Genomic DNA, 24,167 nt, shown 5'->3' on the forward strand with positions numbered 1-24,167 from the left:
GTCCGCAGCTGTCATGCACATGTCATGTGTGCTGCGGATACGTCTTGCTTTTTTAACTTGACATTTCTTCATTCTGGCTGGACCTATGTATTTCTAGGTCTACAGCCAGACTGAGGAAGTCAATGGGGCTCCCGTAATGACGGGAGCGTTGCTAGGAGACGTCAGTAAATAGTCACTGTCCAGGGTGCTGAAAGAGTTAAGCGATCGGCAGTAACTGTTTCTGCACCCGGGACAGTGACTACCGATCCCAATATACATGTATCTGTAAAAAAAAATGAAGTTCGTACTTACCGAGAACTCCCTGTTTCTGTCTCCAGTCCGGCCTCCCAGGATGACGTTTCAGTGTAAGTGACGGCTGCAGCCAATCACAGGCCAAGCACAGGCTGCAGCGGTCACATGGACTGGCGCGTCATCCAGGGAGGTCGGGCTGGATGCCGAAGGAGGGACGCGTCATCAAGACAACGGGCGGTAAGTATGAATTTTTTTTAACTTTCACTAGGGAAAGTGCTGTCCCTTCTCTCTATCCTGCACTGATAGGGAGAAGGGAAGCACTTTTCCCGCAGTCCGCAGCAGCTAGTCCGCATCAATTTTCTGCACATTTTGTGCAGATCCGCAGCCGTAATCCGCAACCCGGATTAGGTGCGGCATTGATGCGGACAGTTGCGGAGGAATTCCGCCATGTGTGGTCATGCCCTAATACTACATTACTATAACAATAATACTACATTACTATAATAATACTACATTACTATAACAATAATACTACATTACTATAACTATAATACTACATTACTAGAACAATAATACTACATTACTATAACTATAATACTACATTACTATAATACTACATTACTATAACTATAATACTACATTACTAGAACAATAATACTACATTACTATAATAATACTACATTACTATAACAATAATACTACATTACTATAACTATAATACTACATTACTAGAACAATAATACTACATTACTATAACTATAATACTACATTACTATAATACTACATTACTATAACTATAATACTACATTACTAGAACAATAATACTACATTACTATAATAATACTACATTACTATAACAATAATACTACATTACTATAACTATAATACTACATTACTATAACTATAATACTACATTACTATAACTATAATACTACATTACTAGAACAATAATACTACATTACTATAACTATAATACTACATTACTATAATACTACATTACCATAACTATAATACTACATTACTATAACTATAATACTACATTACTATAACTATAATACTACATTACTATAACTATAATACTACATTACTATAACTATAATACTACATTACTATAATACTACATTACTATAACTATAATACTACATTACTATAATACTACATTACTAGAACAATAATACTACATTACTATAACTATAATACTACATTACTATAACTATAATACTACATTACTATAACTATAATACTACATTACTAGATCAATAATACTACATTACTAGAACAATAATACTACATTACTAGAACAATAATACTACATTACTATAACTATAATACTACATTACTATAACTATAATACTACATTACTATAATACTACATTACTATAACTATAATACTACATTACTATAACTATAATACTACATTACTATAATACTACATTACTATAACTATAATACTACATTACTATAACTATAATACTACATTACTATAACTATAATACTACATTACTATAACTATAATACTACATTACTATAACTATAATACTTCATTACTAGAACAATAATACTACATTACTAGAACAATAATACTACATTACTATAACTATAATACTACATTACTATAACTATAATACTACATTACTAGAACAATAATACTACATTACTATAATACTACATTACTATAATACTACATTACTATAACACTACATTACTATAACACTACATTACTATAACACTACATTACTATAACTATAATACTACATTACTATAACTATAATACTACATTACTATAATAATAATACTACATTACTATAATAATAATACTACATTACTATAATACTACATTACTATAACTATAATACTACATTACTATAACTATAATACTACATTACTAGAACAATAATACTACATTACTATAATACTACATTACTATAACTATAATATCTCTACATTGCCATAATACTATAACAATACTACATTACTATAATACTTCATTGCTAAAATACCACATTACTATAATAATACTACATTATTATAATACTACATTACTATAACTATAATACTACATTACTATAACTATAATACTACATTACTAGAACAATAATACTACATTACTATAACTATAATACTACATTACTATAATAATAATACTACATTACTATAATAATAATACTACATTACTATAATAATACTACATTACTATAACAATAATACTACATTACTATAATAATAATACTACATTACTATAATAATACTACATTACTATAACAATAATACTACATTACTATAACAATAATACTACATTACTATAATATTAATACTACTACTACATTACTATAATACTACATTACTATAACTATAATACTACATTACTATAACTATAATACTACATTACTATAATAATACTACATTACTATAATAATAATACTACATTACTATAATAATAATACTACATTACTATAACAATAATACTACATTACTATAATAATACTACATTACTATAATAATAATACTACATTACTATAATAATAATACTACATTACTATAATACTACTACATTACTATAACTATAATACTACATTACTATAACTATAATACTACATTACTAGAACAATAATACTACATTACTATAATAATACTACATTACTATAACTATAGTACTACATTACTAGAACAATAATACTACATTACTATAACTATAATACTACATTACTATAACTATAATACTACATTACTATAATACTACATTACTAGAACAATAATACTACATTACTATAACTATAATACTACATTACTATAACTATAATACTACATTACTATAACTATAATACTACATTACTATAACTATAATACTACATTACTATAACTATAATACTACATTACTATAACTATAATACTACATTACTAGAACAATAATACTACATTACTATAATACTACATTACTATAACTATAATATCTCTACATTGCCATAATACTATAACAATACTACATTACTATAATACTTCATTGCTAAAATACCACATTACTATAATAATACTACATTATTATAATACTACATTACTATAACTATAATACTACATTACTAGAACAATAATACTACATTACTATAACTATAATACTACATTACTATAACTATAATACTACATTACTATAATACTACATTACTATAACTATAATACTACATTACTATAACTATAATACTACATTACTATAACTATAATACTACATTACTATAACTATAATACTACATTACTAGAACAATAATACTACATTAGAACAATAATACTACATTACTATAACTATAATACTACATTACTAGAACAATAATACTACATTACTATAACTATAATACTACATTACTATAACTATAATACTACATTACTATAACTATAATACTACATTACTAGAACAATAATACTACATTACTAGAACAATAATACTACATTACTATAATACTACATTACTATAACTATAATACTACATTACTATAACTATAATACTACATTACTAGAACAATAATACTACATTACTATAATACTACATTACTATAACTATAATATCTCTACATTGCCATAATACTATAACAATACTACATTACTATAATACTTCATTGCTAAAATACCACATTACTATAATAATACTACATTATTATAATACATTACATTAAGAATATTACATTACTATAATAATACTATATTACATTAACAATACTACATTACATTGACCCATTCCCGCAAATTGACGGGTCTGGTACGTCGGCATAAGAAGCAGCTTCCCGCAATCCGACGTACCAAACCCATCATGAAGATAAAGCAGGCACAGGGGCTGTGCTCATTTTATCTTCAGCGGGTGTCAGTTGTAATGTACAGGTGACATCCCGCTGCAACGGCGGCAGTCGCAGGACCGAATAGACTTAACTGTCAAATGAAAAATGACAGTTACAATACACTTCACTACATAAGTACATACATACACTACCGTTCTAAAGTTTGTGGTCACCCAGACAATTTTGTGTTTTCCATGGAAACTCACACTTATATTTATGAAATGAGTTGCAAAATGGCTAGAAAATATAGTCAAGACATTGACAAGGTTAGAAATAATGATTTTTATTTCAAATAATAATTTTCTCCTTCAAACTTTGCTTTCGTCAAAGAATGCTCCATTTGCAGCAATTCCAGCATTGCAGACCTTTGGCATTCTAGCTGTTAATTTGCTGAGGTAATCGGGAGAAATTTCACCCCATGCTTCCAGAAGCCCCTCCCACAAGTTGGATTGGCTTGATGGGCACTTCTTGCCATACGGTCAAGCTGCTCCCACAACAGCTCTATGGGGTTGAGATCTGGTGACTGCGCTGGCCACTCCATTACAGATAGAATACCAGCTGCCTGCTTCTTCCCTAAATAGTTCTTGCATAATTTGGAGGTGTATTTTGGGTCATTGTCCTGTTGTAATTGGCTCCAATCAAGCGCTGTCCACAGGGTATGGCATGGCGATGCAAAATGGAGTGATAGCCTTCCTTATTCAAAATCCCTTTTACCTTGTACAAATCTCCCACTTTACCAGCACCAAAGCAACCCCAGACCATCACATTACCTCCACCATGCTTGACAGATGGCGTCAGGCACTCTTCTAGCATCTTTTCAGTTGTTCTGCATCTCACAAATGTTCTTCTGTGTGATCCAAACACCTGAAACTTCGATTCATCTGTCCATAACACTTTTTTCCAATCTTCCTCTGTCCAATGTCTGTTTGCTTTTGCCCATATTAATCTTTTCCTTTTATTAGCCAGTCTCAGATATGGCTTTTTCTTTGCCACTCTGCCCTGAAGGCCAGCATCCCGGAGTCGCCTCTTCACTGTAGACGTTGACACTGGCGTTTTGCGGGTACTATTTAATGAAGCTGCCAGTTGAGGACCTGTGAGGCGTCGAGTTCTCAAACTAGAGACTCTAATGTACTTGTCTTGTTGCTCAGTTGTGCAGCGGGGCCTCCCACTTCTCTTTCTACTCTGGTTAGAGCCTGTTTGTGCTGTCCTCTGAAGGGAGTAGTACACACCGTTGTAGGAAATCTTCAGTTTCTTGGCAATTTCTCGCATGGAATAGCCTTCATTTCTAAGAACAAGAATAGACTGTCGAGTTTCACATGAAAGCTCTCTTTTTCTAGCCGTTTTGAGAGTTTAATCGAACCCACAAATGTAATGCTCCAGATTCTCAACTAGCTCAAAGGAAGGTCAGTTTTATAGCTCCTCTAAACAGCAAAACTTTACAGCGGTACTAACATAATTGCACAAGGGTTTTCAAGTGTTTTCTAATCATCCATTAGCCTCCTAACACAGTTAGCAAACACAATGTAGCATTAGAACACTGGAATGATGGTTGCTGGAAATGGACCTCTATACGCCAATGTAGATAATGCATTAAAAACCAGACGTTTGCAGCTAGAATAGTCATTTAGCACATTAACAATGTATAGAGTGTATTTCTGATTAATTTAATGTTATCTTCATTGAAAAAAACTGTGCTTTTCTTGCAAAAATAAGGAAATTTCTAAGTGACCCTAAACTTTTGAACATAGTGTAGTGTAGTGTACATAGTGCAGTGTGTCCGTACCGGGTATCAGAAGATCAAATCTACAACTCCCCTAGTAAGTTAAAAAAGAAATGTTCAAGAAAAATAAATAAATTTAAGTTTTAAGTAATAAAACCAATAATCAGTTTCCCTGATCAAGTCCTTTATAATTAGAAAAAAAAAAAAAAAAAAAAATATATATATATATATATATATATATATATATATATATATATATACACATATATATACATAATAGGTTTTGCCTTGTTCGGAACGGCCTGAACTATAAAAATATCACATTATTTTTACCGCACAGTGAACACCGTAAAAAAATTCTATAAAAAACAATGACAGAATTTCTTTTTTTTGGTCACCTTGTCTCAGAAAAAATTGAATAAAGTGGTCAAAAATTCGCAAATGCCCCAAAATGGTAATCACAAAAACTACAGTTCGTCCTGCAAAAAACAAGCCCTCCCGCAACGATCTCAACTGAAAAATAAAAAAGTTATGGCTGTCAGAAAATGGCGACACTAAAACATGATTTTCTTTTATAAAAGAGTATTTTTAGTGTGGGAAAGTAGAATAAACGATACAAATTTGGTATCGCTGTAATCGTATCGACCTGTAGAATGAAGTTAACTTGTTGTTTATACTGCATGGTGAACACTGTAAAAAAGAAAAAACAAAACCTTGCTAAAAGTGGTTTTTTGGTTTCCTCGTCTCCCAAAAAATGGAATAAATAGTTATAAAAACAAAATCGCATATACCCCAAAATGAAATCAATACAAATTACAGCTCGTTCCACAAGAACCAAGCCCTCACACAGCTCCGTCAGTGGAAAAATAACACGTTATGACTCTCAGAATGTAATGATGCAAAATGACGGCTCAGACAAATTTTTTAGGTCCAGTAGTTTCTCACAAAAAAATTCCCCGATCATCATGTGCTAGACCTCACAGGTGGTCCACGTAGATGTAGCGGAGATGAGGACACTTTAGGGCCTTGTGCTGCTTATAGGGCTAGCTTTGATTAAAAAACGGGTGAAAATCAGGAGCTGTTTTCCGTTGAAAACAGCTACGTATTTTCAGCCTTATTTTGTTAATTGTGTGAACATACCCTAATACTACATTACTATAACAATACTACATTACTATAATACTACATTACTTTAAGAACACATTACTATAACAATACTACATTACTATAATACTACATTACTATAATAATACTACATGACTATAACAATACTATAATACTACATTACTATAACATTACTATATTTCTATAATAATACCGCAAGGTTTAAACTTACCAGAAATTAGTGAATTTACTCCACGTGCTTATTTTAACAATCCAGTTTTCCACTCGGAAGTGTCGCTAAATTGGCAGCGTTTGGCAGACATAAGAATGTCTAGATTGGGCAGCCCCTATTTGGATAGTTCCACAGTGCCATCTGTAGATACTGCCACTGGGCCCTGTGTAGATGCTGCCATGGGGCCCTGTGTAGATGCTGCCACGGGGCCCTGTGTAGATACCGTCCCGGGGCCCTGTGTAGATACTGTCCCGGGGCCCTGTGTAGATACTGCCACGGGGCCCTGTGTAGATACTACCACAGGGCTATCTGTAGATACTGCCACAGGGCCCTCTGTAGATACTGCCACACCCCTTCTCTATAGATAATGCCACAGTGCCCTCTGTAGATACTGCCACGCCCCTTAGATAATGCCACAAGACCCTCTGTAGATAATGCCACAGGGCCCTCTGTAGATAATGCCACAGGGCCCTCTGTAGATAATGCCACAGGACCCTCTGTGGATAATGCCACAGGACCCTCTGTAGATAATGCCACAGTGCCATCTGTAGATAATGCCACAGTGCCCTCTGTAGATATTGTCACACCCCTTCCCTATAGATAATGCCACATTGCCCTCTGTATATAGTGCCATGCCCTCTGGATAATGCCACAGTGCCCTCTGTAGATACTGTCACACCCCTTCCCTGTAGATAATGCCACATTGCCCTCTATAGATAGTGCCACACACCCCCCCCCCTAGATAATGCCAGTGTCCTCTATAGATAGTGCCACCACCCCTATAGATAGCTCCATTGGGGCCCCCTCTAGGCATGGAATCCCCAGCCAGAGTGTAACCGACACTCTGGCAGGGGATTACTTTCCTGGAAGAGCCCCTGACGTCTCTGTCCATATATAGACGTCACCAGACGTAACGGTCTATCAGTGGATTTGCTGGCCAGAGCGTCGGCAACGCTCTGTTCGGGGATTCCGGTCCAGGAGGAGCTGACCTCCCCGTCTATATATGGACAGTTACGTCAGGGGCCACGTATTTTAGCGGAGTACCCGGTCAGAGCGTTCATATATGGACAGTTACGTCAGGGGCCACATCTATACGTGGAATCCCCGGCCAGAGCGTCGGCAACACTCTGGCTGGGGGTTTCACTCCTAGAGGGACTCCCAATGGAGCTATCTATAGAGGGGGTGTAGCGCTGTTGACAGGGTGGGATGTGTGGGGTGGCACTATCTACAGGGGACTGTGTGGGGTGCTACCTACAGGGGGGTGGAACTTTCAACAGGGTGGTGTATGCGGTTCTCCTTCGAACTTCTCTTTGCTCTCCCGCTGTCAGCGGGCTGCAGATGACAGCCTCAGGGACTGCATGAGGCCTGTGGGCCGCATGTTTGGGACCTCTGCCCTAGGGGATTTGCTGATTGTTGGATCGCTTACAGAATATACTGTAATAATTATGTATTGCAGTATGATGTGTTTTTTTACCGGCTACTATTCAAGCTCTGCCACAGAGCACAAAGATGGCAGACCTCATTGTCAGAATGATGGAAATCCCCATATATGACCCCATTTTTAAAACGACACTGCTTAATGTATTTGTTAAGGTGCGTTGTAAGTATTTTGACCCCAGAGTTTTTTCGTAAGAATTCATGCACAGCAGGTAAAAAAAAAAAATACTTTTTCCACAAATGTGTTATTTTAAAGACAGATTTATTTGTAAAGCGATCATGAGAATGAAGAAACACACCCCAAAATCTATCACCCTGTTCTCTTGTGTTCAAAAATATCCCCTTTGTGGCTTCAATCTGCTTGCTGGACACACGACTGGGCCTAAAATGTAGGGAGCACCCTTTTGTTTTTCATACACAATTGAATGGATTCCAGGCCCCATCCCATGTTTGTAGAGGCATTATGCTGCCAGAAGATAGAAACTACCAAGAAATTACTACTTTTTTAGAACTACACCCCTTAAGGTATTCATCTAGGGGTGTAGTGAGCAGGCTGAACACAAAATTTTTGAAGGACCCCAGGGCTGTCTGACCATATTTCCTGTTAGGGCATACTTAGGTATGTCCTAACAACTGCCTGTGTACTATCCGTACACAGGCTAATGTACAGGCATATAGATGTCTGCCGGTACATTAAAGTTTAAAAATGAAAAAGTAAAAAAATAAAATAAAGTAATGTTAAATAAAAAAAAAAACACACACACATATTACAATAAAAATTCAAATAAGTCTCAATACATAAAATATACACATATTCGGTATCGTCGCAACCGTAATAACAGATTTATAGCGTCATTCATGTTTACGCTGTTATAAAATTAAAAAACTGCTTTCTTTAACTTATTAATGTGAGGCACGAGGTATTATGCATTTTGTACCTCCATGTGCCTCACATTAATAGTAATTAACCCCATCATGTACCTCACACATTAACCCAATGTTGTCCATTATGACTGAGGAACATGATGAGGTTAATTACTATTAATGTGAAGCACGTGGAGGTTCAAAAATCATCACACCACCCGCCTCACATCAGAAAACTTTTTTTATTATTATTATTGTTGGCAAAAGTATCGTTTTGGTATTGAGTATCACAATACTACACGAAGTATCGGTATCGAAGTCCAAATTCTGGTATCGTGACATCCCTAGCGGGAATCCCACTCTTTTTTTTCCATACTGTCCCGCAGGCCCATGTATTTGCAGTATGGAGGGATGTTTAAAGAGCAACGCTTGTATAAAAGTTGTCTGTATAGACGTGGTACCTTTTGTGCAGGAATTTTTCCATTATGTTCCACACCATTATGTTCCAATAGTTTCTGGGCAGCCAGGGGGAAGAATTTGGTGTTCATTTATTAAGCCGATCATAGCCTGGGTCTTCGGGGGACTTGAGAATTATCGGTAAAATGCATGAACCGCATTAGGGCTTCATATCGGTTTGTGGATGTCACTGCTACAAAAACAGAGATAGCGTGGACAGCAGGATCGGACAGATGTTTTTTATTTAACCAAACACATTTTGAGAGTAATTCCTAAAAAAAAATTCAATTTCAAGGACACTTGTGCAATTCCACATTCTTAAGTAAATAGAAGCAGGCTTTTGCAGAACAAATTGTCTAGCATAAGGATTAGTCTTCTGGACAATTAATTGTAGGACTGTATTATTATGGTCTCTGGTTGTTGCTCTGAGCCCTCAACTACCTTCGGTAGCTAAGAGAATGGAGCTTAAATAAAATCATTTGACACTACTTTAGGCTAAAAGGTGTATTGGTTGTCACTAAAAGTCACTAAAAGGTGTATTGGTTGTCACTAAGGGGTTAAAGGGCCAAATGTGCTGTCAGAGGGCGGACTTCATTGCCAGACAAGGTTCTGCTTTTAAAAAAAAATGATCAAGCTAAGCTTTATTTAACCGCTTCCCGACTGTATATTCACGTCGGCACTTGCTGGGCTCTGTGCCGTGCCGACGTGAATTCACGGTGGGTGTTAAAAGCGCGATCCGGGTGTCTCAGAGTAGCGCTGACACCCGGATCGCGCTGTTATCACCTGCCTCTGGTCCCAGAGACATGATCGGGACCTGATTAGTTCAGGTCCCGGTCATGTGATTGCAGGGAAAGTGTGTTGTAGCAACGAACTGGAAAGTTTGTTGCTATGACAAACTGGAAAGTTTGTTGCTACAACAAACTTTCCCGGGGACCGATTGCAAGTGCTGCAGTCGGTTATAAGGCAGAACCGGGGGCCATATAACAGTTCCCGGGTCTGCCATGCACAGCAGCCTATGAGAATCAGCGGGATGCTGGTTCTCATAAGCTTCCTGTCAGTGTGACCCTCAGCGTCACACTGACAGTTTATAATACGTTACACTACCTAAGTAGTGTAATGTATTATAGCAGCGATCAGTGCTGCCAGTCTTCAAGTAAAACAAGTAAAAAGTAAAAAATAAAGTAATAAAAAAAGTTTTATAAAAGTGTAAAAATAAGTTCTAAAAGTTACAAAAACTAAAATGCTTTTTTTCCTATAATAAGTCTTTTATTATAGGAAAAAAATGAAAATGTTAAAAAAAAGTACACATATTTGGTATCACCGCGTTCATAACGACCCAAACTATAAAACTATAATATTATTTTTCCCGCACGGTAAACACCGCAAAAAAAATTATTAAAAAACAATGTCAGAATCACTATTTTTTGGTCATTAACCCTCCCAAAATATAGAATAAAAATTGATCAAAAAGTCGCATGTACCCAAAAATAGTACCAATAAAAACTACAACCCGTCCCGCAAAAAACAAGCCCTTATATAGCTTTTTTGACGGAAAAATAAGAAATTATGGCTCTCAGAATATCAGTATGGTGAGAGAATAGACATGGACCGCACAATTCACAATATATACGTTGATCTGAGCCGCTAGGCATAATTTAGAAACATGAACATGAGGTTCTTTGTAAACACAAAAAATGAATAATTTTATCGAAAAGTGATTTTATTGCGCAAATGTCACAAAACATAAAAAAACTATATACATATGGTATCGCCGTAATCGTACCGACCTGCAGAATAAAGTAGAATGTGATTTATACCGCACGGTGAACACTGTAAAAAAAAATACAAAAAACATTGTCAGAATTTATGTTTCTTTGTCACTTTGCTTCCAAAAAAATCTAATAAAAAGTGCTAAAAAAAAATCACATGTACCCTAAAATGGTACTAATGAAAAGTACAGATTGTCCAGCAACAAATAAGCCCTCACGCAGCTCCGTTGGAGAAAAAGTAAAAAAGTTCTGGCTCTCAGAATATGGCGATGCAAAATGTGCAGAGTGTTCCAAAAGCGGATAGGATCAGGCGCCATTTATCAGTGTGACACAGGCCACATATCCGCGAATTATTATTTATGTACCCCATTATTATACCCTCTTATTATGCCCTGATGTACTCTGCCCAGTTTACATATAGCCCCACATCATAAACTGAAATACCAGCAAAACCCCAAACAGAACAGTTACCAAGCAAAATCTGCGCTCCAAAAGCCAAATGGCGCTCCCTCCCTTCTGAGCCCCAGCACCAGCTTACGTCCACATATATGATATTTTATATCCGGGAGAACCCGCTCAACATTGTACGAGGTTTTTGTCTTCAGTGGCACAAACTGGGCACAACATATTGTGCATTAAAATGGCATATCAGTGGAAAAATTTAATTTTCAATTTGCACCATCCGCTGCGCATTAACGCCTTGGAGCAACACGACTTAATAGCTTGTCGTTTTGCGAGGGGTTATATATGGAGCGGGCTCACGCACTGCGCCCGCGCCATATTCTGCAGGTGTCCGCTGTGTATTACAGCTGACACCCGGGACTAACAGACAGGAACAGCGATCACGCTGTTACAGGAGTCTGTAAAAATGATATTATACTGCATTACATTAGTATTGCAGTGTATTGTACCAGCAACCTAATGATCGCTCGTTCCAGTCCCCTAAAGGGACTTTTGGGAGGTTTCCACTGTTTTGGTACCTCAGGGGCTTTGCAAATGCGACATGACACCCGAAAACCATTCCAGCTAAATTTGAGCTCCAAAAGCCAAATATTGTTCCTTCCCTCCTGAGTCCTGCCGTGGGTCCAAACAGCAGTTTATTACCACATATGGCATATTGCTGTAATCAGGACAAAATGCTTTACAAATTTTGGGGTGATTTTTCTACTTTATTCATTGTAAAAATTAAACATTTCTATGTTTTTTCAGAAAAAAGTAGATTTTAATTTTCACGGCCTAATTCCACTAAATTCAGCAAAAAAACTGTGGGGTCAAAATGTTAACTATACCCCTAGAACAATTCCTTGAGGGGTGTAGTCTTCAAAATGGGGTCAGTTTTGGGGGGATTCCACTGTTTTGCTCCCTCCAGGGCGTTGCAAATGCGACATGGCACTGAAAAACAATCCTACAAAATCTGCGCTTCAAAATCCAAATGGCGCTCCTTCCCTTCTGATCTCTGCCGTGGGTCCAAACAGCAGTTTAGTACCACATATGGGGTATTGGCGTAATCGGGAGAAGTAGCTTTACAAGTTTTGGGGTGCTTTTTAATCTTTATTCCTTGCAAATATTATTTTTTTTTTATACTTTTTCAGAAAAAATTTAGATTTTCACTTTCACAGACAAACTCCAATAAATATAGCAAAAGACCTGTGGGGTCAAGATGCTAACTATATCCCTAGATAAATTCCTTGAGGTGTGTAGTTTCCAAAACCGTCTCACTTTTGGGGGATTTCCACTGTTCTGGCACCACAAGACCTCTTCAAACCTGACATGGTGCCTAAAATATATTCTAAAAAAAGGAGGCTCCAAAATCCACTAGGTGCTCCTTTGCTTCTGAGGCCGGTGTTTCAGTCAATTATCACACTAGCGCCACATGTGGGATATTTATAAAAACTGCAGAATCTGGGCAATAAATATTGAGTTGCATTTCTCGGGTAAAACCTTCTGTGTTACAGAAAAAAATGTATTACAAATGAATTTTAGCAATTACAAATGAATTTTAGCAAAAAAAATACAATTTGTAAATTTCACCTCTACATTGCTTTAATTCCTGTGAAGCGCCTAAAGGGTTAAGAAACTTTCTGAATGCTGTTTTGAATACTTTGAGGGGTGCAGTTTTTAATATGTGGTGATTTATGGGGTCTATCTAGTACATAAGGCCCTCAAAGCCACTTCAGAACTGAACTTGTCCCTGTAAAAATAGCCTTTTGAAATTTTCTTGAAAATGTGAGAAATTGCTGCTAAAGTTCTAAAGGTTGTAACGTCCTAGAAAAATAAAATAACGTTCAAAAAACAATGCAAATATAAAGTAGACATATGGAATATGTAAAATAGTAACTATTTTGTGTGGTATTACTATCTGTTTTACAAGCAGATACATTTAAAATGAGAAAAATCATAATTTTTGCAAATTTTCTCTACATTTTGGTGTTTTTCACAAATAAGCAATGAATTTATTGACCAAATTTTTCCACTGACATAAAGTACAATATGTCACGAGAAAACAATCTCAGAATCGCTTGGATAGGCAAAAGCATAAATTGACACATGTCAGATTTGAGAAAATGGGGCTGGTCATGAAGGTCAAAATGAGCTCGGTCTTGAAAGGGTTAATAAAAGTGGATGATTGGGTGTAGACCAGAATCCTGGACTTTGTCATCAATAGAATTTAAAGGGAATGTGTCGCTAGTAATTTTTTAAATTTTTTCACAAGTCAGGAAATATTATAAATTAGATTCTAATTTATAACATTTCCAAGTGCTGGCCACTAGATGGGACAGTTCCCAAAATTGCAGTATGGTCAATGTGGTAAAGCAACCTCATTGCTTTATGCTGCAAATTTAGGGTAGACACACTCCCTCTAGTGTCCTCACACAATCCACCTTCCCTTATTCTGGCTAGTGCCAGGAGAAGGAGGGTTTTGAATCTTCAAACCTCCTACACTGTGTGCCGCCATTTTCTGAGCGACTGCACAGTGTAGGAGGAGTAGATACAGTTCTCAGCACACAGTATAACCCGAACATACACGAACATAATACACACATCACATACACAAACATAAATTACCTTCTCCTGCCGCCACCTCCGCTCCTATTCCTTGCGCCTTCGCTTCCTTGAACATATGGCCTGAAGCTGCGGCCGGAAGTAGTCATCGGCTTCCGGTCCACATGAAGTCGGCAGCAGCTTCCGGTCCCGGTCCACGTGAAAATTTCACCGGATTTCGCTCTGCGAACGAGCTTCGTTTTGGTCTATGTGGGAGCGGCGCATGCGTCGTCCCCACGCAGACGGCGTACGCTTCAGAGAATGGAACGGCTCCCGTTCGCATTCTCTATGGGGTTGTATGTGTCGTATTCCATCTCTGTATGTGTCGTTAATCGACACATACTGAGATGAAAAAAAAGGCAGCCCCCATAGAGAAGTAAAATCAAGAACACATAAAAAAGTAAAACTTGAGAATACAATTAAATAAAATTTATGTTAATATCATATTAAAAACAATGGGATAAAAAATAAATACATTTCATGACACTTTCCCTTTAAAGTGTTATACAAAATGTTGTAATGCTGAAATAACACATATAGTTTTTGAGGCAGGTTTTTGAGCTGAAGCCATGAGTGGATTCAAAAGGCATTTCTTAAACTTCTCCCTCCTGCTTGATCCACTTCCGTCTTTGGCTCAAAATGCTGCATGTGCGTTTCCAGTCTAATATGATTGTTTTAAATTGTGTTTTGCAACCAAATCACACAAACATTTTTAATCCTAACAGACAATCCCAGTGAGAACTCTGAGGCAAACTTCACGTTATTGATGAATTATAAAGATGAAGATATCTTCCAGCACTCTTCAGGACTTTCTCCTGACCAATCACAGATTGTTACAAGTACGGGTCAGAAAGGGGGTAACAGGTTTCAATGTGGTAAACCGTTCACAAAATGCTCAGGTCATTTTACAAACAGAACAATTCACACATCAGAGAAGCCATATTCATGTTCAGAATGTGGGAAATGTTTTACAATTAAATCAAGTCTTGTTAAACATGAGAAAATTCACACAGGAGAGAAGCCATTTTCATGTTTAGAATGTGGGAAATGTTTTACAAACAAATCACATCTTGCTGTACATGAGAGAAATCACACAGGGGAGAAACCATATTCATGTTCAGAATGTGGGAAATGTTTTACAGTTAAATCAAGACTTGATTACCATGAGAGAATCCACACAGGGGAGAAACCACATTTATGTTCAGAATGTGGGAAATGTTTTACAAATAAATCAAGTCTTACTAGACACGTGAGAATCCACACAGGAGTGAAGCCGTATTTATGTTCAGAATGTGGGAAATGTTTTACAGATAATTCAACTCTTGTTAAACATAAGAGAAGTCACACAGGAGAGAAGCCGTATTCATGTTCAGAATGTGGGAAATGTTTTTCACAAACATCACATCTTGTTAGACATGAGAGAAGTCACACAGGAGCGTAGCCATATTCATGTTCAGAATGTAGGAAATGTTTTAAAGATAAAGCACGTCTTGTTATACATCAGAGAAACCACACAGTGGAGAAGCCAATTTGATGTTTTATATGTGGAAGATGTTTTACAAAGATATCAAATTTTGGAACTCAGAGAATCCACAGTATTTACCTGCTAAATCGTGTGTCCATTCGTCACCTATGTGGGTGGTTGTGGATGCCTTACTGTGTGTTCTTACCCTCAGGGTAGATTCAGTTCCTGCAGATTTGTAGCAAAAATTTCTGAAACTGAAAACGGCTTCATACATCTGAGTGTGGTTGATTCTGAAAGCCCCATTCAAATAAATGGGACAGCTGCAGACAATTCTGAAACAAAACTGTTATTTGTGAATTGAAGTTTGACTAAAAGTCCTTCATGTGTATTTCCCATTTCTTATTAATACACTCTTGGATTTGGCTAAAAAAAAAAAAAGCTGCCAGCATGATTCCAGCCTTATAGAGGATCTAGGAGGAACGTGTCTTCTTTAACCCGTTATTCCCCACCAATATGCCATTTCACGGCGGCCACTAATGTGCTTTTTTCTGATGCATACGCCTTTTCACGGCGCTGCATCAGAATAAATAAACAGATCAGAGAGCCGTTAAATGTCCCTGCTCTCAGCCACCAGAGGTAGCTGGGGGCACCCCTGCTCGAACGAGTGAGATCGAAATGTGAAGTCTTAGATCCTCAGTTAGTCAGCCTGGTTTTCACCGAGTAGCGCGGGAAGAATTAAACCAGAAGCAGAGCTCAGGTAGAATATCCTCTCTCGATGAGATAGGAGCACAACCCTTTATTTAAAACAATGCAAAAACGTATATAGCAAAAATGGCGTCAATTATCAGTATATGATCTTGGGACACCTCCAAGGTGCTAATTGGTTCTTGTTCAAACATGTCCTTTTCTTATTTGTTCAGTAAGTTTGTGGGTTAATACTACATGTTGCTTCTTTCACATTCCAGGGTGTTGTCTCATGCTCCGGCGCCATCTTGTGCCATCTTGTCATACTACATAGCATTATAGCAAAATATGATATACTGAGAAGCTTTATGTAAGGATAATAATGATTTTTGCAAATACACAAATATACATAGTGGTGATCCTTCACAGTCCCCCCATAAAATTATTATTATTATTATTATCCCTTGCTGCCCCCTAGTTAGTCTAGCAACCTACTGATCACTCGAACCAGGTGGGTAGGGGTTTTGGATTTCTTCACCAGTTTGAGATGAGCTACTCGTTATGAGTAACCCCCCTTTGTACCTGGACAATCCTGGTTCCTGAATGATCCTAACTTTCCCTACCTTTGGATTAATTGTTCTGATAATACACAACTGTTTTAAGGGGACTAGCGGATTCTGCGTCGGTGTAGAGATCTTTTTCCTCTAGGCAGGTTAAAGCAACATCAGGAATCGCCTGGTCAACAGTTTTTGTGATAAGTTTTCTTACACAAGGGACCACACAACATGCAATTACCAAAAGAATAATGATTATTATTAAAATAATGACCCCTACTTGTGCAAGGGCACTCTTCCAGTCGAAAAACCATTTGAAATACTGGTCCTAAGGATTATTTATTCCAGAATTCTGCTTAAGTTCAGCTGACAAGTTCTCCAGTTTGTTTTTTGTTTTTTTAAATTGCTATAGTAGTTTTACCGTTAGGGCCGGTGTTATCGGGAACGTATGTACAGCAAACTCCTTTTACTATAGCGCATACACCTCCTTTCTCAGCTAGAACCATGTCTAACGCTAACCTATTTTGGAAAGCCATGATTGTAGTGGGCCCTAACTGGTCTACCAATCCCTGTGATGTGTCACGAGTGTAATGACATAACGTTGTTCGTTGTAATAAAGATAATTTATTCAATCTACATTCTTGTTCACTGTAATTATTGGGAGTATGGATTCAAACCCTGCTGCCACTTTATCACGTGCTTTGAACTCATCTGGGACCCCCCCCCTTTCCTCATATTAAATTACAGAAATTATATATTATGATTATAAAACTCAAACAATATATCAATAGGGCCACAACTAATATGATGCCATCACCAATGTCCGGTTTGGGTATGGGGTCGTCCCACCAGTGTATTGACAAGTCCTGTACATCATCGTTCTCTTCTTCTCCTGATTAAAACACTTGATACTGCTGACGGATTCACTCAGGTCTTTGGTCTTTACTTCACTTTAAACAGATAAAAACAAGGACATTTATGCAAAAACACCGAAAAAGGCCATACTTACAAATGGACACAGCCAGGTCTGAAACGCTGATGAAGGCGAGTGAGCAGGTGCTTTAAATAATAATAGCCACTCCCACTAGTCTCCCCTCAAGACTAGTGGGAGTGGCTATTATTATTTAAAGCACCTGCTCACTCGCCTTCATCAGCGTTTCAGACCTGGCTGTGTCCATTTGTAAGTATGGCCTTTTTCGGTGTCTTTACTTCACTTTGCTGATGTCATTAGGACTTGGTTTGGTCCTTCTCATCTGTTCGACACCGTCTCTTTTAGTATACGTCACCGGGCTGTACATAGCACCTCATGCTGTGAGCCTGGGGTGAGATCCCACGTAGACGTATTAGTGGAGTTTTATTGTGACTACCACAAACCCTCCGCATCTGTCCTCTTCCTCCGGTAAGTTACTTGTCTGGGCGGCTGCTTAGAATTGTGACAGTTCATGACAAACGCGTTGTACTGGCTCAGGCTGCACCTGCCGCACCTCAGTGATGGAGTTCATCGTATTAAAAGTCTTTTAGTTAATGTTTACTGGCACTTGCTGGGGACCACCAACCCTTGTCAATTGTTAAAATAAATACTAATTTGGTGATCTCATCTACGTAATATAAAAGTTGTTCCAAGTACATACAATAATAATGACAGGCCCTTAAACTACATCAAACAAAATAATTTGGCTTCATAATGTAATTTCATACAGAGAATATAATCTTTATGCCTTTTATGGGTTTCTCACCTAGTGTCAGTGTTTTAGTGAAATTTTTTAGGGACCCATTTTCCTTTTGTGTGAGAATCAGTGCCTTACCAGGTATCAGGGTTAGATTTACCTGCCACCAGGGATCCTCCATCCATCCTGCTATGGGTAAGGGCACACTGGTATTAGACCATGTATACCTTTTTGTGTTATCCTTTACCTTTGAGAGATCCCAACATGTAGTGTTAAGAAGTTCTTTTTCACTAAGGGGCACAGCCATGTATGGCATGGATTTTGAGCTTATGGGACTGTGTGTGCATATCCAACAATCAGATAAGTTTATTAATGCTGTTATAATTTGATGATATTTTATGAATCTATTGTCTACTTCTTTCTTGAGAACTTGAGTCATCGTCCCCACGAGGGGCAACATCAACACCAACCCTGCCAAGGGCAACATCATCGATAGAAGCGACGTCATCTGGGCTGATAACCTTTTTACAATGGCTTGCATGTATCCAATTGGCTGGTCCTTGGAGCTTCACTGATGTGGCGGTGACCAGCTCTACTTCTACTGGTTGGCTGTACCTTGGCTCCAGACTGCTCCTGTTGTGTATCTTTGTTACCACCCAGTCTCCAGGTTGTAGCGAGTGGGTACCTGAAAGAAAGTTTGGATCTGGAATAGAAGTAAGGATTAGTTTGTGTCCTCTCCAGTTGTTTGTGTAGGGCAGCCAAGTATATAGTCATATTGTCATAATACTTTTGTAACTGCTGAGGGAAATACAGTCCTGTCTTTGGCATATTTCCAAACAATATTTCATAGGGAGAAAGTTTATCCTTCCCTCTCGGTGCGGTTCTTACAGAGTATAAAGCCAGGGGTAGACTTTGTGTCCACGGTAAAGAAGTTTCATTCATGGCCTTCTGGATTTTTAATTTCAAAGTTCTATTTAGTCTTTTTACTTTACCACTGCTTTGTGGGTGATAGGGAGTATGAAATGCTTGCTCTATCGCAAGGCTTTTTAATATGTTCCTCAATAGTTCTTGGGTAAAGTGAGTACCTCTGTCACTTGTCTCCTGTACTCCATAGCGGCACACTACCTCCGCTATCAGTTTCTTTGCTGTGGTATCTGCATTTGCTTTAGCCACTGGAAAAGCTTCTGGCTATCCCGAAAATAAATCCGCACAAACAAGTACATATTGATAAATTCCCACCTTAGAAAGGGCAAACCTTAGAATTAAGATGCCTCAGCTGTCCTAGACCTATTGTTGCACCTCTCTCCTCCCATTCTGCTTACTCTTGAGGGGGTGCTTGGTCCTGGAAAGCACGCAACAAGGTCTCTGTGATGGGTTGTAAAACAGGCTTCACTATCATCAGAGGGAGAGCAGCAGCGTCCTTTGCCGCTGCATCCGCAGCCTCACTCCATTTTGATATGAGATCACTGTTATTAGTGTGGGCCTGTACTTTGACTATAGCTGCTTGGTCTGGCATGTGCAGTGATTCTAGAAGTTCTTCTACTGCTTTTGCATTTTTTATAGGTTTACCTGCCGAGGTCAAAAACCCTCTGGCTCTCCATATTGTCCCAAAGTCATGTGCAACTCCAAAGGCATATCTGGAGTCAGTGTATATGTTGACACGATGTTCCTTACCCAATTTACACGCCTCAGCGAGTGCTTTTAGTTCTGCCTCCTGAGCTGAGCTGCTGGAGGGTCGGGACTGTTGTATGACGGCTTTACCATTGTGGAACACTGCATACCCGGTGAGGAACTGTCCTTTGTCTTCGCTCCAATATCGAGATCCATCTACAAAATACTCAGCATCAGGGTTAATCAGAGCAACATCAAATATACTGTTTATGCCTTTTGATTCCATATCCACTAGGCTTTGACAGTCATGTTCATATTCAAAATTAAATAGTTCATCATTAGTGGATAGTTGAGATATAAGGGGGTGTCCATGTCCCTGTCCCCCCACTCCTCCCCCCTTTTGTTTAGAATCTAGGGGCAGGAGTGTAGCTGGATTCAGAACAACACAACGTTTGATAGTCACATTAGCGGACAGAAAAGTAAGTTCAATTTTAGTAAGTCTTGCAACTGATAAGTGTTTTGTCTTGACTGTGTTCATCATTTCTTGCACTGCGTGTGGGACTTGCACAATAATGTCATGTTGGAGAACAATATCTGTTGCTTTATCCACTAAAGCTGCCACTACTGAGACAGCGCGTATGCAGGTTGGGGATCCTAGTACAATGGGATCCAGAGCAAGGGAGTAATAAGCAAGAGGTCGCATCTGGCCTGCATGATCTTGGGCTAATACTCCAGAGGCATGGCCTGCCTGTTCATGGCAGAACAGAGTCAATGGCTTATTGTAGTCAGGAAGTCCCAGTGCTGGCCTTGTAGTCAGTGACAGTTTCAGGGAGTGAAAATTGTCAATTGCCTCAGGTGACAGTACAAATGGGTCAGAGGTGAGACCGTCATATAATGGTTGCGTCATAGCAGAGGCCTCCCTGATCCAGGCTCGGCAGGACCCTATTAAACCCAGGAAAGTTCTCAATTGTTTAGGGTTTCTAGGGACTGGGTGTTTCTGTATGATTTCCAGCCTGTCAGGGGTTAAGTGTTTCATACCTTGGGAAATACAGTGACCAAAGAAAACAACTGTTTTGGCACATAATTGCAGCTTGTGCTTGCTCGCTTTACAGCCAACTTCTTCTAGGAACATTAATAGTGATTTACAATCTGTTTCACTGTTCTCCAGACTCTCACTACAAAGTAACAAGTCATCTACATATTGCAGTAGAACTGAGGACTGATTGGTGGGCTGCCAGGTGTCCAGAATAACTTTCATGGCACGTGAGAAGATATCAGGGGAGTTTGCGGCACTACCCAAGCATATTGTCTCCCCCTATGTGTAAATGCAAAATACTGCTGGCACTCTTTATCCAGCGGGATGGAGAAGAAAGCATTGGCTGATCTATAACTGTGAAATAGACTGCAGTGCCGGGGACCTGGTTGAGCAGGGGATGTGGGTCAGGCACTTGTGGTGTATTCATTATTGTCACAGCATTTACAGCCCGCAGGTCATGTACCATCCACTACTGTACAGGTTGACCTGGCAATGTCTTCTTCTTTACTGGGTAAAGAGGAGTGTTGAAAGGTGAGATTATGGGCACTATAAGATTGTTTTCCAGTAAGGAGTTAATATCCTTTTCTATAGCAGCGTCTTGCTGTGGACTCAGAGGATATTGCTTTATACATACAGGACGGTTCTGCATGTCTGGTTTTAGATTTACTTGTACAGGCGGCACATTTAAAACTCCTACATCCATCTTATCTTGTTCTCATAGTTTTTCTGGGATGTCTGCCAACCACAGGGGAGGGGTACTTGGGGCTTTTTCAGTGTCCGGCATACTTGCCATACTAACGAGTTTGCATAGCAGGGACTCTGGAATGGCAGAAGTTAATGTAGGTGTGCCAGAAGAAAAGTCCAATTCTGCTCCCAGGGCACTGAGTACATCTGTCCCCAATAAATTGTAGGGAGTGTGTGGTGACACTAACACACGGGAGACAATGGATTGTGTGTCATGGATATTCAGTCGCATTGGTGCATATGGAGACAAAATGGGCGGGTCGGGTGCCGATTGTAGGGTGGTGGGCGCCATTTCCATCGCTGGAAACGGGTGTTACGGGCTTTAGAGGTATATAATAAGTATCTTCCGGTGTCAGGAGAGGGAATATGGGTGTATAGGGCCCGGAAGAAGTAGCAAAATGGCCACTGGGGCGGAAGGGGATGGCTTCTGAATGGGAGTTTCCTGTGGGGTAGCAAGATGGCCGCTGGGGGGAGTGTCCTGGTGCGTTCCACCGGTATGGGGGGGTTCCAGTGTTTTGGGCTGCAGTGGAGGGGTCTGTGTTGCATCATCTGGTGGAACACAAGGAGGGACTGGGTATGGGCTGGCCAATCCACGTACTGCACAAATTTCTGCCACTAAGGGGTTCTATTGTCCACATTGTGGACATAACTAACATTGGCAGCCATTTTAAGGCGGTGGCTGTTCATTCTTTCCATACAAATAATGATTTACTTGTCCTTTCTTGTCTTTACATTCTTTTACAATTCCCGGCCATTTTTCAGGCTGCAATCTACCTTCAGCGGGCAATTTGCATATTCCCATCAGTTTCTTCATCTTACCAACATACTTTTTCCTTCTTTTTTTTTTCAACTAACTTGCGCGCGCTGAACTTAAACTTGGGAGGCGTCCCTCCTTTTGTTTTAAACACACTTTTTAGGACTTCCATCGTCCCTACACGTCCCTACCACTATAGGTTTTACCTCCTACCTCTAAACTATCACTATATGGGTTTTTTAACCCCCTACCACTAATGCTACCACTATATGGGTTTTTTAACCCCCTACCACTAATGCTACCACTATATGGTTTTTTTTAACCCCCTACCATTAATGCTACCACTATATGTGTTTTTTAACCCCCTACCACTAATGCTACCACTATAGGTTTTACCTCCTACCTCTAAAAGCTATCTCTCGTGTGTTATTATTTTTTGTTTCTCAAATACTACCAGTCTCTTCTTTTCCTGTTATCTATATTTTACCTACAGGCTGACTTAAAGGGAAACAACAGTTCTTTACACTAGGCTCTTAGGACTGTATGCCAACTAACACAGTCTCTGTTGTTCAGAATCTCCCCACCAGACTGACTAACACAATCCGTCACAATCTGCAGAAACACTCACGGACAACAAATAAGATGCCGATATTATCAGCAACTTACCGTGTCCTAGAAGTGATCAAGCTCGGTGAGTGTCCCCGGATCGATCAGGACGATGTAAACGTCAGGTCATGGGATGGACCGGTCAGTGGCCAATACAGCCCCACGGGTTGGGCGCCAAATGTGAAGTCTTAGATCCTCAGTTAGTCAGCCTGGTTTTCACCGAGTAGCGTGGGAAGAATTAAACCAGAAGCAGAGCTCAGGTAGAATATCCTCTCTCGATGAGATAGGAGCACAACCCTTTATTTAAAACAATGCAAAAACTTATATAGCAAAAATGACGTCAATTATCAGTATATGATCTTGGGACACC

The 24,167-nt window shown here is 38.6% G+C and overlaps 1 protein-coding gene across 1 annotated transcript in view; it reads left to right on the forward strand.

The window, feature by feature from the left end:
• LOC142669792 (uncharacterized) overlaps window positions 1-18,015 on the forward strand; it is a 29,115-nt gene extending 11,100 nt beyond the window's left edge. The window contains exon 4 of the mRNA XM_075847108.1: window positions 15,402-18,015. Within this exon, the coding sequence (XP_075703223.1) occupies window positions 15,402-16,117 (716 nt within the window). The 3' untranslated portion in view covers window positions 16,118-18,015. The remainder of the gene's footprint in view (window positions 1-15,401) is intronic.
• The last annotated feature ends 6,152 nt before the right edge of the window (window positions 18,016-24,167 follow it).

This window comes from Rhinoderma darwinii, chromosome 1 (assembly GCF_050947455.1).
Source record: "Rhinoderma darwinii isolate aRhiDar2 chromosome 1, aRhiDar2.hap1, whole genome shotgun sequence".
NCBI lineage: Eukaryota > Metazoa > Chordata > Amphibia > Anura > Rhinodermatidae > Rhinoderma > Rhinoderma darwinii.